Here is a 14,726-nt window from a genome sequence, read left to right as displayed (position 1 = left end):
TACAAAAAGGAAAAGAAGGGGCCTCACAGGGCTGTCCTCTCAGTGCCTGCCTTGTCCTCGCTGTTGTCTGCCTGCAATTGTTAACACAATGCGGATTCACAGTACCTCGTATGCACTGCATCTGCTTCCTAGACTCTGGAAACTGTTCTAAATGTGCTTTCTTTCATGTTACGCAGTATAACATTGGCAATTATGCCATCCAGGTGGTAGTTCGGAGACCAACCAACCACAAAATTATGACCCCAATACAAGAACTGTATTATAATCCTGGGCCTTTGCAAATATGGCAATGTCCAGTTTGCACTGACACTGTCAGACAGGTAGTAATTTAGCAATATTATTGTGGTTGAAGTTTGCAGTGGTGTAAAACTCAAGTGCAACATAATGAGAGCATGATCTAGTATTTTGATTACCTCAATTAGTGACGGGAGTAAAAAAAAAAAAAGAAAAGAAAAAAGGAGCGGCTCAGTGTGATGCGGTTCAGATGTACGCCATTGCAATCTACAACCACAGTAAATGTTACTCAATGAAAACAAAGGCCGAATATTTCATGTATTGCATAATATTGGATTGTTAATATCTGACTACACTTCTGTACTGTGCATCCGCCCCAGTGTTAACACTCTGAGAAGACTTTCCTCCTGTTCATCTGTTGGACCTAACCGCTTACTACTACTACACCGCTAACCAGCATTCTGCTTCAATATCTGTGTGAATGTGTGTGTTTGCTTGCTGCGATGTCTTGTCACCGTTGAAGGAGGAAGTGGATTTCTGCTGTTTTTATATTTCCCCAAGGGGCTTTAAATAATGGATAGTAATGTATAGGTCAGAGGTCACATGGTCTTTTTTCCATGGTGAGTGTGGATGTGCGGTAATGGTATGCACTGTGAGGTGGAGTGTCTGCAGCAGAATTTGGATGACACGGCATACGACAGGCTTTTGGCTTTGCACTGTGGGTTCCATCCGCCAACATGCGTGTTTGTGTGAATTCAATCCAGGCTGCTGTGTCATTTCAAGCAGGGCACCGAATTCAGCTTTTGTGCATCAAGACGTATCGACGAGAAGTGTGTTTTTAAACTGCTCAGTGAACATTGCGACCACAGTCACATCCGTCTCTGAGCTAAATGTCTTTTCTGAAACAGAATCTTCGGAGGATGACTACGAGGATGAGTACGAGGATTCCGATTGGGACGACGGCGACTGCGAGGAGAGCGGCCTGGGTCTGTTGGCCAGGTTCGCAGCCAGCGCTCTCCCTGTCAGCTCCGCCCCTTTGAGCCTTCTCCCTGATGGCAGACATCACAGCCGGCCAAGCATTCTGGGTAAAAAAACAACAACAACAAAACACGCACACAAAAGCAGAGTTGCAGAGTGGGTTTATCTATATTGTTTTGTTGAACCAACCCCCAAAAAAACCAAGAGGTGTGAACAAAAAGGCCTAACAGATGTGATGGTTCTTCTGATTGTGGTTGAGCAGGTTTTTGCAGCACTGTGGTTTGGCAGCGTTAAATATTCATTCATTTCCAATTGTCACATTGCGGTGAATTGAACGTTTCAGTCTTAAATTATGCATTTGTTTAGATGTAATCGATAGTACTATTCTTGTAATTATTGATTGCGGAGAATCCAACACATTTACACCAACCAACCGCAACAATTGGCATCACGTGCACCATCTCATGATATCCATCCAGTACAGGAGCTGTTTGAAAAATTCAAAGATGATAATGTTTATTTGCATCAAGCAGAGAGATCAGTCTCAAATATGTTGCGTTGCTTGTGTAAATAATGCAACCAAAACATTGCAAGGAGCTGTCAGTACGATGTCTCTTAGATCGCTGCATACAGTTAAATGTCAGTTCACAAATTGACTTCATTCCGAGATTTGTTTTGCAAACTAAGTTTTTCCCTTTAAATGATCGGAAATACAATTAAGCAAACTCTTTTCCATTCATTATATTTTATATATTGTAATTTTTCTACTGTATTGCAATTTGAGGCTTGGCAGTCACGCACCTTTGTTCCTTATTTGTTGTTGTTTGTTTAAGGGGGGGGGGGGGGTTAATGTTTCCTTCTTTTTTCAACAGTACTGTGATTATAAGGTTTTCCGTTTCTTTGGAGCGATACTAATGGCCAATTTACAGCAAAAAAGCTAACAAATCTGAAATATGTGGCACAGGAAGTGAATAATGTGCAAGTGACAGCATGAGCTGCGCGTTTCACATGGAAACCATGACTGTTAGTGAATATCTTGTTTGGAAACCTGCTTGTTCATAAACGGGGTCTTTCGGGTTGACTCTTTAACTGTTTCAGTAAAACTAAAATACAGTGAACCCTCCATTATCACTAGATGAAGATCTATGAGATTGAGAGGCCATATGATTTAAAAAATATATAAATAAATAAATACTGGCTTGCCTGTTCAACGTATAAATATTGCTTAAAAATATGCAGTGCATCATCATATAGCAGGGGAAAATATGGGCATCATCTTCATTTGAATCTTCAAAATCGTGCACTGCAAAAAAAGACTGTAGAAAATTTAAGAAAAAAATATAGAAAAATGAGAAAATTATTACTTAAAATAAGCAAAATTTTCTGCCAACAGAACAAGAAAATTTTACTCTAATTTACCTGTAAGATTTTGAAAAATAGGAAAATAATACTAGCCCCATATCAACCCACTGCGGTCTAGAAAATAGTATTTCAGACTGAAAACAAGTAATGTTGACTTTTTTCAAACTAATAAATAAAACTATTTTCTTAAAATATATGAGGTTTTCTTTATTTTTACGCTTGGATAACTTAGCCTGAGTGTCAAGCAGGGAGGTAACGGGTCCTATTTTCTTTGTCATGACCTAGCCAGGAATTGAACCCACAACCTTCAAGTCTGAGCGTAGGCACTCTACCACTAGACCACTGAGCTGGTACTGAAAGAAGAAAAATGTATCTTAGTAAATATAACAAAATGAACCATATTGCACTTGTCTGTTTTCGTACTTGTATTTTTTTTTCCATTTATCTTATTACTAGATTATGCAAAATCTTAAAATAAGAAAATTTATGAAACCCCAGTTCAAGGTCTGTGATGTTGGTTAGTTGTCATCTTAAAATGTGTGAAAAGCTTGTTTTAATCCTCACAGTACTTAAAACTGGCTGTTAACACTCAATGCAAAGACTGCTTGATCAAATAAGATAATTAAGTAATAAGTATCTTAAAATAAGCACAATGATCTTGCCTGACAATTTCATTTTAAGTCAAAATAACTTGTCAAATCAAAAACAGAAAATTTTGGTTACATTTAAGAATTTAAATCTTACTTAAGATTTTAGTTTTTGCATTGTGAGACGCTGTCCTCCCGCCATCAGGTTCATCAGAGTGCGAGTGGTCCGACTCCGGTTCCGACCTGCGCTTGAGGAAGTTCCCCTCCCTGCTGCACGGCAAACGCTCGGCGCCCGAACTCCCCCTGCTGCCCCCGGCGACCCGCCGCATCGAGCAGAGCAGCCCGAGCAAGCGCGACGACACGCTGGCCGTCAAACGCAAGCCTCTGCCTATCAAACAGCGGCGACCCTCGCCTCGACCTAAGCGGCGCTTCAGCTTCGATCTGGCCAGCGCTTCCGGCTTGGGAGGCTTCAGCGAGGACGAAGCCTGGAACCGCAGACGCAGCGAGAGGATCTTCCTCCACGACGCCACCGCCTCGGCCAACCAGATGTCGTCTTTGTCCGGCACCAGTTCAGCCCCGTCGCTCACCCCCAAGTCTGTCTCCAGACCCAAACAGCCTCCTTCCAACAGAGAGGGCAAAGATGCAGTCAAAGTACGTCAATTTATTATCTCATTCGCTGCCATTGACTGCTATAGACGTCAAAAATTCATTTGAACTATTTTTATTTAACATGTTTTTCCATTTTCGTTGATAAGAGTATTTTTTGTACATTTAGAACAGATGTAAAAAAAAATAATCATGAGTTAATTAGTGAAGTCATGCGATTAATTACGATTACAAATTTTAATCGCCTGATGCCCCTAATTTACGGGGGGGGGGGGGTGTTTTTTCTTTTTTAAGAAAAGATTTACATTTTTTTCGTAAATCGTAATTAATCGCATGACTTCACTAGTTAACTCACGATTAATCCCAATTTTTACATCTGTTCTAATACAATAACAAAATTCTAGGTTTCCAAACTCTTGTTAACAAAAGTGGGGGAAAATTTTTACTAATAAAAACAATTTAAATGAATTTTTGACGTCTATAGCCGTCAATGGCAGTGAATGAGTTATTCATCTCGTGCTTATTCAGCAACTAGGGACACTTGCTTCTTTTCAAAAGCACTTTTTTTGTCTAGTGTATGTGTCACAGTTCCAGCAGGGTTTCCCGCTACTTCAGTCACTGTAGCGCTCCCCTGCTGTCTTAAATGTTGCTAACAAGAAAGGACAACTGCAGGCTTCTCCCACCCTGCGTGCATGTGTGTGTGTGTGTGTGTGTGTGTGTGTGTGTGTGTGTGTGTGTGAGAGTCCTTGTCGTCATTCTCAAGATTTGTGTTCTGACATGTGTAAAACAGAAAAAGAAGACAAAGGAGTCCTCCTCTCTGCCCGTGAGCCCGTCCTCTCTGAGTAGCCCAATACGAGACGGCGGCACGGCTCTGAGCCTCAGCCCGGCGCGCAAGAGCCAATCGAAAGCAAAGAACAAAGCCCGCGAGGTCAGTGAGATGACTGATGAGCTGAGAAGTCATTAGCAGCATCAACTAATTGCTTATTATCCTGGCAAGGTCAAAACCAGATCGCTAGAGTTCCACATTTGGACATAAATGGCTGCAAATGCATTTTTGTTTCTAGAATGCGCAGTCAAGTCTGAATCCATTCAAGGCTTGCTTCTGTTTTGCCTCTGAGAGTGTATTAAACATGTATAATAATGCAAGAATAGTACTTTTTTTTTATGAAGATGCTGTAATATTAGTCATTTTTCAGAGAGGATAAAGAATATATGCCTGTGAGTATTACATCGTTTGTGTTCTTATATCCGTTGCTTCGACAACCGCAACTATTGGCGCTAACCCCATAGCATGTCAATTGCATTTTGACTTTTTTGTTAGCATTAAGCTAAGTGGATTTGTCCAAGGCAATATAATGGGCTTGTTTTAAAAACCCAGCTTTGCCGTATCGGCCGATGCCAATACCATACCGATGCCTAAGTTGTTGTTTTTCTCAACATGAAAAAGCTGTTTTGCCATTGGTTCAGAGAATTCAAGGGCCAATAGGATTTCTTAGCTCGGCATGCAGTGAACATGTCACACATCACACATCAGTGAATGTCGTGCATGAGCAAGACACAAGATGCTGCATCCAAAGTCCTATATTAGCGTCAGAATTAATGGTATCGCATGTTACTTGTTAGTACTCACTTATACCGATACCACTGTTTTAATGCAGTATCGGGGCCTCTGCCGATACTAGTATCGGTATATGAACAATACTAGTAATAAGCGGCCACTAGATGTTTTTTTGCGTGAGCGAGCGACAGCCACTTGGCAGTTGGTGTGAAGCCTGGCGAGCGACACCGAAAGACCGAGCGAGCCGGATTTAGCCGGAGCAGCTAACCAGAGCGGCTAGTGGGAGTTAGTTGGAGCCATTGGCTGGAGTGGCTAACAAGAGCGGCTAGCGGGAGAAGCTAGCAAAAAAAAAGAAAAAAAAAAAAGCTTGCGAGAGCAAAGCAGAAGGTGACAAGCGACGGAAGCCCGAATCACACAGACTTGGCGACGACCACCTGCAGGCCCCAGCTGAAGAAGTGGTGGTTGACCCGTTGGGTCCCACACTAGATGTAAGCACCACCAGGGCTAACTACATTTGCGAAGTTGTCTTTTAGGCATGCGTAGCAGGAAGATGGCGGAGGCTCCAGCCATTTCTTATAATTAGTGATTACTAGACCCACGATGATATAAAAAATATGTAAGTTGATGTGACAGAATATATTTTTTTGCATATTATTGAAATAAAAAATTTAAGGAATAATTAGTTCACCACTAGATGGCGCTAAAGATTACACACTGTGACTTTAAGTTTGCGCTCACAAGTCACAGCACAAAAATCATCAGACTGACAGATCGTATCTCGAAAATGGACTACTGGTTACTGGCCACAATTATGGGACAAAAAAAATGAAGTAGTATACAGGAGAGAGACATTGACAACCAAAATCTACCTCTACAAAATTCTTAATAGATTATTACCTTCTTCATATAATGGTTGTAGTATGCATTGTACGTGTAGTTATATTTTGATGTGCTCATATAGCGATGTAGCTAAATGTGATAACCAACATATGAGACGCATCTCTCAGCATGATGCAGTGCCGTTCTGCATCACTGCAAACTACACCCACTATAATCAACAGTGTCAATCAAAATTAATGCCCCCCCCCCCCCCTCTCCATACAGCTCAATTAGTGAATCAAATTAAACACAAGTGACGACTGCATGTAAGCAGATGATGTCAATAACTATAAGGGAAATACAAAAACCTATATCACCAAGACAACATTTTTTTTTGTTTCTACAGCTGAATGAAGGAATATAATCTGTAAGTAGAAAAGTATAAGGGTCTTGCGTGTCATCTCCAGCAATCCAGGGGAGCAGTGAGCCGGCTGATGGAGAGCATGGCTGCCGATGAAGACTTCGAGCCCAATCAGGACAGCAGCTTCAGCGAAGACGAGCTCATCCCGCCGCGCAGCAACAGTGTGCCCGAGAGGTCCTCGACACCCGGTCAGCATTTGTTTACGCATCAGCATCCGTCCCTATTCATAAGAACTGGCGCACGTGTGTGTATTCATGTCTTGTATTTTTGTGTTTGATGCATTCAGCACCAGTGCAGTGTGTGTTGGACAAGGACTCTTTGGCAGACGGGCTACGGGTTTTGATCCCAATGGACGACCACCTTCTGTACGCAGGACACGTGAACACCGTGCACTCGCCGGATATGTAAGTACCTCGGAACGCAAACACAATCTGCCATTTTTGTTTGTTTTTCACTCGTATGGGAAATCCACTTTCCACGTTGAAATGAATGGATATGCCTTTCCATAAAAACGTAAAATTGGTATTGTGTATTTTAATTAATACAAATCGCACTCCATAATATTGTGCTTTATAAAAAGAGTTTCGCAGGAAAATCCACCAGTTTTTATCCATATTAGGTGGCGGCCATTTTGACATGTGCTGTTGACTGCAAATGACATCACAGTTGCTCAGGTAACAGCCAATCACGGTTTGGTCATGTGACGTTTTATACTCATTACCTGAGCAACTGTGATGTCATTTGCAATCGACAACAAGTGACAAAATGGCTGCATGAGATGGATAAAAACGGGTAGATTTTGCTGCTTTATTCATATTCCATAAATGCAATATTAATCAGAATACTGTGTTTAGACGAGTGGGTCTGCGTGGAACATATTATAGCAAAGAAAATTTGAAAATTAATTGTCATAAATGGAGTAACTGTACCTAAAACCGAATCTAATGTTGAGTTCTGCTATGGACAAGATTCATCAAAACATATTCTTGATAGATTGCAGCAGAATATTTAGTATAGACGAGTCATGCACATCAAGGTTGGCTTGATCTCACCGATACCCTTTTTATTTTTAAGGTTTCCTCATTGACTTATCAGTTATTGCCAACTTTTATGAACAACCCTTTTGAGTTATGAGTTTTCACTGTATAAGAGAAATGTCAAGTTTTGCTGTTTCCTTTTCGATTTCACGTGCCAAAGTGCCTCAGGATGCAGCATAATGCATACTTAACATCTTAGAAGCAAATCAATTAGAGCATTTGACAAAATGAAATAGGAGAAAAAAACATCAGCTGTAGTTTGCTCACTTAGCTGTGCTCAAATCCAATGTGGCTGAGTTAAAAGAAAACTAGACTTAATCCCCTTTAAGGCAGGATTAATATTCTCAGGGAATGTAAATGTGAGCTGTGCAACAATAGAGACAAAGTACTGCGCATCCATAATCATGTTGTCGGGGTTTTGTTTTGTTTTTTGAGCGGCCAACAAGGTGTGTGTGTATATAGCAAAAAATATTCGTAGAAGCCTCAGCCAGCTACACTTAATTAAACTCCGTTCGAAATGATGCAATATTACGTCTAAGACAGAAATCTGAGAAAGGAAAGTGGATGTGGCGCTCCCTTTGGTCTGCTGCACACTGAGCCTGCTGTAATTCTTTGCCGCAGATACAGCGTGGTGGTGGAGGGCGAGCGAGGGAACCGTCCGCACATCTACTGCTTGGAGCAACTGCTGCAGGAGGCTGTGAGTAAACTGGATGACACTCGCATGACAACGGCGGGGTGAAATGCGCCACGTCGCTCTCGCTCGGATTTCTAGTGACACATGAGAGGGCAGCCGCTCGGATGCTGAAAGTGAAACATGAAACATGCATGAAACTAAGTAGGTCATACGTCATGTGACGGCCACATGCGCTAAACCACCCTGAGCTCTCGCTTGCCCTCTCCCTGCGTGGCTTATTCAAGTTCGTCTGTGTAGTCTTGATGAAAAAAAAAACCCCCGATATGTTAGCAAGAAACACTTAGCGTGGCTTGACATTTCAAGTCCTTTTTTTTTTTTGTCTATGTTCAGATCATTGATGTGAAGCCTCCTTCGGTGCGCTATCTCCCCGAGGGCACCCGCATCGCTGCCTACTGGAGTCAGCAGTACCGCTGCCTTTATCCCGGCACGGTTGTCAACGGTACAAACAGTGCTTGGATGCCATGAGTCATAGTCAATTTACCATTTAATTGTAGCTGGCAGCACAGACAAATGTATCATCTCAACTGCAGCAGAGTATTGTTACACCTGATCTGAGTCACGTGTAAGTTTAAATATAGCCTACTGGTCACAGCATACTGTCAGAGGGGTATTTATTTGACAATATGTTTGTCAGAGGTGGCAAATCCAGGTCCAGAAAGTCAAAACCCTGCCACACTTTGGCTTTAGCCATTGATGCTAGCTAGCTAGCTAGCTCCCTAGGAGGTAAACGAACACCACGAGAGCTAGCTAGCTAGCACCTGGGGCTAAAGCCAAACTGTGGCTGAGTTTTTACTTTCTGGACCTGGATTTGCCACCTCGGATGTTTATTGTGGCAGTGGTCTGCAGTTAGTTATTATCATTAGACAGAGTTACTTAAGGGAGAGTTAGCAGCAGTTCAGACCAGTTTTTTATTTTATTTAAATACGCCAGCTTATTTTAGAAATCAAAATATTAATAATAAAAGAATACCAATATTCATCACCATTAAAGATTTTAAGAAAATAGACGTTTTCTAACTGATTATTCTCATTTAGCTTTTTTTGCCTCCCAAACAGGAAGTTCAGACATTGACGAGAACGACGATCTCATCACTGTGGAGTTTGACGATGGCGACACAGGACGCATCCCCCTCTCTCACATTCGACTTCTGCCTCCAGACTACAAGATCCACTGTGAGTACATATTGTACATAAGAACTGATTGTTCCTTTTTTCACTTCCCCATTTCAGCGTAGAACAAAAAAATCAAATGGCCCCAATTGACAAAGAGGAGAATTGTTTACACAGTCGTCCTTTGGGGTTTCGCTTAACCTCTGTCGCAGTAAAACACCACCAAGTTGGTTTAGTATTCCGTTTGGGGGCATTAGGTCACGCCTGTCTTTATTTGCAAGATTCCTGTCTGCGTGGGTGTCACAAAAATATATTCTGTCCACACACACAAACTATGTTTTAGGTCACAGTGAACTGACTTTATAAAACTTTTTTATAACACCACTAGTGTGGAGAGATAGATCAATATTTTTCTAACCTTTTTGGGGCTGAGTTTTGTTTATTGTTTTTTTTACAGTCTGTGTATGTGTGACTCCACTTCTCTCAGTACACACACATGCATTTCCTCCATTTACCCTTGTTCTCAAAATAACTTCCTTCAAGCATTTGATTGGCTGGTCTGACTTTAAGGTTAGGGGTTGCAGCACCACCTGTTGCTGTGACTTGAGCTTGACAGCTTACACGTTTGTCTACAAAAACAAATGCGTGTTTGTTTAATCTTAAAGAGGAAGTCAGCCTCCCCAAAAATTGTTGACAATATGTTATATGCAGCCCCACTGGTCTAAATACGGTATTATGGTTAATATTGTGTTAGTGGAATATGAGATGAGCAGCAAAATCCAGTATTTTTAATAAAAAAAACAACAACTAAATATCAGAAGGCGACCATTTTGCCATTTACTGCTGAGTGAAAATGACAAACTGTGATGTCAGTGTGTATATGTATAAATATGTGTATATGTATATATGTGTACGCGTATACATATGTATGCGTATACATATACACGCGTATATATATATATATATATATCATCTAAAATCTACCAAAAGACAACTTTGTAGAAGGGGAATAGAAGCGTTTCCATCAACAACTTGGTGTGCCAGGAGCTTGAATAAATATCTTCCATTTTTGCAGCTAAGGGACTGCCAGCATGTTTTATGTTGTTACGTTGTGAGAGAATATACTCTGGGGGAGGAAATATTGTCACAAATATCATAGAGTGCTAATTGGTCCCTGCTTTTCAGTTAACAGCCATTGTCTTCTTCTATGTATGTCTATAAGAGTCTGAACCCTAAAGTCTGTGTGCCCCCTGAGCAGGTGCTGAGCCTTCCCCCGCACTTCTGGTGGCCAGTTGCTCTCGCAGGAGGGTGCGCAAATGCAGCAAGGAGGGCAAAGAGGCCAAGACTGATGAAACTGCTCCAAAAGTCAAAGGGAAACCTGGTCGCAAGCCCAAACCCAAACCAGGTGAGCTGATCTCATGCAGAAATGATGGAAGACTACAATCGCAAAACCACTGAGAGATTTGTGTTGAATTTGCAAGATGTGAGGAACATTCAACTGTATTCTGTTGTATTCAAACATGTTTGACAAAAATGGAAATTGCAAATCCTTTTAAGAAAAGCAAGTTGGTATTTCCCGCTGCAGGTCAAATTTGGAGAGAATCTTAAAATAAGTCTGTCACTTGCGGGTAATAACTACAGCCATCACGTCTGCCTTTATTTGCCTTATTCTGCCCTTTTCTTCATCAAGTAATTTCTTGGGACCGGGAAAGGATCGTTCCTCTCACATGAAACTAAATGTGTCTGCATGAAATTGTAAATAAAAAGATAGATTTCACATTATTTGGCTCAGTCCTCGTGATGGATGCACAATGTTTCCCCCTTTTTAGTGCATTCATTATCCATTGATGACAAATGCAAGCGCCATTTGTGTTGGGGTAAGAAAAAGCAAAACAAAAACAGGTTTGACTCCTACAGACTATTTCGGGGCTAAAATAGAACTATCCGACATTGTCATCTTTTAGTGAGTCACATTCATCAAGAAACAAAGCAAGTCAGGCTATAAAAAAAGTATATCCGTGAGATCAATGCTGTCATGAATGATCACTCTGGTCTCTCTGTCTCTCTCACTTGCAGGATTGGGCGGTTTTAGTCTCAAGTCTGATATATGGCAAATTTCAAGATTAAGCAGGCCTGAAACATTTTAAAGTCGGCTTGCTTTGCTTGCTGGTTTGTTGAACTACAAAAGTCACAGATCCAAACAATGAAAATAGGACAAATCTCATGGAAGACGTCCATCGGCGAATTAAAGGGAAGGTCAACCCAACTATGCGCCCCCACTAGTCAAAACACGGTATTCTGATTCCAACTGCGTTTGTGGAATATTAAGTAAGCAGCAACCTGTTTTTATCCATCTCAGAGGGCGGCCATTTTGTCGCTTGCTGTTGTCTGAAATGACAGCTCAGTTGCTCAGGACTCTGGTAACGACCAATCACAGTTAAGCTTGCGAACATCACATGACCAAACTCTGAAAACAGGTGAGTTGTGATTGGTCATTTTTCAGTTGACAGCAAGTGACAAAATGGCCGCCCCCTGAGATGGATAAAATGGGTGGATTTTACTACTGTAAAGAACCATTTTTGGGTTGACTTCCCCTTGAAGGCTGGTGATCATAGAGACATTATAATTATTTGTTAATATAAAGCTTTTTTTTCTTCTTCTTTACATTCATTGAGCTGTAGTATGAGTGTGAGGGTGCCGACTCTGGAGCCACACCATGTTCTTCATTCTTCACTGCCAAGCGTCCACGTTTCATGTTATGTTGTTGTTTCCACCCCAGAAAGCTCCTTGAACTCTGATTGCAAGGAGAAAACCGAGTCTCCATCGTCCACCCAGCCTCCAGACAAAACCCAGGATTTGAGCAAAGTAGCCCAGGAGAGGAGCTTGTCAATCCAGAAAGCAGTTCAGGAGAAGCCTCGGCCTGCCTCGCGGCCCGCGGTGGGGGCACAAGCAAAACCGGGACACAAGAGCTCCATCACATCCCCTTCAAGTAGCCCAACCTCCGCAGGACCCAGAAAGACCAGCTCAGCTCCTGCTGCTAAATCTAAAGCTAAGCTCTCTTCTTCATCCTACCCTTCCACCTACGGGAAGGTCCTGACTGTGGACCTGTACAGTGAGCCCAATCTGTCCTCATACAACGGCCAGCGTCGAGAAAGAGAGAGCGGCGGCAGTACATCCAACAGGCCTGTGTCCAGACCCGGCTTGACAGCTTTATCTAGTGCAGCCAAGCCCAGTGTCTCAACTCCCAGGTCTGCCTCTACCCCTACATCAAAAAACAAACCCACCTCAGACCATCATGGCAGCTCCAGACCCATCGGTTCTGTTCTCCTTCCCAGCCCAGTTGCAAGGCGGTCAGCAGGCAAATCCAGTTCATCTCTGGCGCCCAGAACTTCATCAGCGACTCTCCCTGGACCCAAACTGAAGATGCCATCCGAGCAGTTGGCCTCCAGGCCCAACTCCATCTCCAGGCTCAAGCCCGCCTCCAGACAGGGGGACTTGGTCAAGCGAAAGCCCGTGTCCGCCGAGCCCCTCGTGAAGCTTGATCATGAGGGCGTGACCTCGCCCAAAACGAAAAAGACCAAAGCTCTGATGTTGCTGGAGGGCCAAAGTGTCCGACGGGATCCCGCCCCCGTGGCCGCAGCCGACCAAAAAGTGCTCAAATCCAAACCAAGACTTCGGGAGTGCGAGAAAGAGTCCACCTACGCCGCGCACGTGCTGGCGAAAGAGAGAGGGGAGAGCCGCGGCAGAGGACAGGAAGCAGACACCAGGGAGGACAAAGTCAAAAAAGAGGAGCAAAAGGAGGAGGACAGAAGGAAGATTACGGAAGAATCTCAAAGCAGCAGCACTAGCAGCAGCAGCAGCTCCGAGTCGGAAGCGGAAAGCGGCAAAGGGGGTGTGAAGCAGAAGAAGAAATGCACCTCCAGCTGCTCGTCCTCCTCTTCATCCTGCTCCGGCTCGTCCTCGTCTTCATCGTCTTCATCGTCTTCATCCTCGTCCTCCTCCTCGACGGATGACTCCTCCTGCAGCTCCGATGAAGAGAGGACTCCCACTCCTCCTCCGGGCCCGGTCTCACCCTTACCTGCAGCACAGGACAAAGTCAAAGAGGAGCAGCAAGAGCAAGAGCAAGAGGAGGAGGAGGAAGTGAAGGAGGAGGTGGACATCAAAGTGGAGGAAGTGGAGGCATCTTCTCGCTCCCATTCACCCTCACCTTCATTGTCAACCTCACCGACTCCCAGCGCTCCGGTGAAACCGGCCAAACCGGCCACCGGGAAGGGCTCCGGTCAAAGGGGCCGCCCTCCTAAACCCAAGGCCAGCGGAGGAGAAGGGAAAGTGGGGAGGCCGAAGCGGCGAGACGGCGTCCACCTCCCTACCACCAAGGAGTTGGCCAAACGCCAACGGCTTCCCAGTGTGGAGAACAGGCCTAAAATTTCCGCCTTCCTCCCAGCCAGACAACTCTGGAAGTGGTTTGGCAAACCCACTCAGGTGAGCTCCCACTCAGATCTCCGAGAATCACCCGCCATGTTGCTTGTTCCGCTCTGTGATATTCTCCGCTGTCACAGAGGCGAGGGATGAAAGGCAAAGCCAAGAAGCTGTTCTACAAGGCCATCGTGCGTGGCCGGGAGATGATCCGCATCGGCGACTGCGCCGTCTTCCTGTCGGCCGGGAGGCCCAACCTGCCCTTCATCGGTCGCATCCAGAGCATGTGGGAGTCGTGGGGCAGCAACATGGTGGTCAGGGTCAACTGGTTCTACCATCCAGAGGAGACCAACCCTGGCAAGAAACTCACGGACAAGAAGGTAAGAAGAAGAAAAAAATGCAAGATAGGACTTCACTGTTTTTTGATATTACATTTTTTATCCTTCTCCTAATTGTGAAATGTTCTCCCTTTGGAGAACTGGGAACAAATATGTGGGCAGTCTTTACCAGCAGCTCTGCATTCTTCGATTCAACAAAAAGACTTCATGGAGGTGAGAAATCTGATTGTTAATATGATTATCGTTATTATAAATACTGTCTCTTTTAAAATCCCCAATGCTGGTTTGTTAGCCAACAACAAACCCCGCTAACAACTTAGCTAATGAGCCAGCAGCTAGCAGCTAACGCTAGCAGCTTTTTGAACATGGCATGCTTCATGCTGCATTCGAGGATGGTCGGAAGTCGGATAAATCCGTTGTTTTTTCCCTAGTTCAGACCTGAAAGCGGTCGAGGCGAAAGTAAACACCAAAAATGGCGGATAGTGATAAATTGTTTTTTATTTTGGTCCTCAAAAGTCATTTTTACCTCCAGCAAACTTTCCTTTTCGCAATTTTGCTTCATTTATT

At 43.5% G+C, this 14,726-nt stretch overlaps 1 protein-coding gene across 2 annotated transcripts in view; it reads left to right on the top strand.

Moving 5' to 3' along the window:
• The window catches only part of tnrc18 (trinucleotide repeat containing 18), a 55,552-nt gene that overhangs the window by 36,364 nt on the left and 4,462 nt on the right, over positions 1 to 14,726 (top strand). The window contains exons 18-30 of one of the 2 annotated variants that reach the window (XM_086093136.1): positions 1,143 to 1,319; positions 3,367 to 3,812; positions 4,558 to 4,695; positions 6,612 to 6,753; positions 6,852 to 6,969; positions 8,224 to 8,299; positions 8,627 to 8,735; positions 9,352 to 9,468; positions 10,664 to 10,810; positions 12,185 to 12,653; positions 12,741 to 13,887; positions 13,965 to 14,201; positions 14,298 to 14,372. In XM_086093136.1, the coding sequence (XP_085949262.1) occupies positions 1,143 to 1,319; positions 3,367 to 3,812; positions 4,558 to 4,695; positions 6,612 to 6,753; positions 6,852 to 6,969; positions 8,224 to 8,299; positions 8,627 to 8,735; positions 9,352 to 9,468; positions 10,664 to 10,810; positions 12,185 to 12,653; positions 12,741 to 13,887; positions 13,965 to 14,201; positions 14,298 to 14,372 (3,398 nt within the window). Of the gene's footprint in view, positions 1 to 1,142; positions 1,320 to 3,366; positions 3,813 to 4,557; positions 4,696 to 6,611; positions 6,754 to 6,851; positions 6,970 to 8,223; positions 8,300 to 8,626; positions 8,736 to 9,351; positions 9,469 to 10,663; positions 10,811 to 12,184; positions 13,888 to 13,964; positions 14,202 to 14,297; positions 14,373 to 14,726 lie in introns of both variants that reach the window. The other variant, XM_086093054.1, reaches the window with a different exon arrangement.

The sequence above is a fragment of the Leptonotus elevatus genome, chromosome 1 (genome assembly GCF_054856555.1).
Source record: "Leptonotus elevatus isolate MCC_2025b chromosome 1, RoL_Lele_1.0, whole genome shotgun sequence".
Classification (NCBI taxonomy): domain Eukaryota; kingdom Metazoa; phylum Chordata; class Actinopteri; order Syngnathiformes; family Syngnathidae; genus Leptonotus; species Leptonotus elevatus.
Note: the sequence above shows the minus strand (reverse complement) of the source record. Positions and strands in the feature narration are given on the sequence as shown.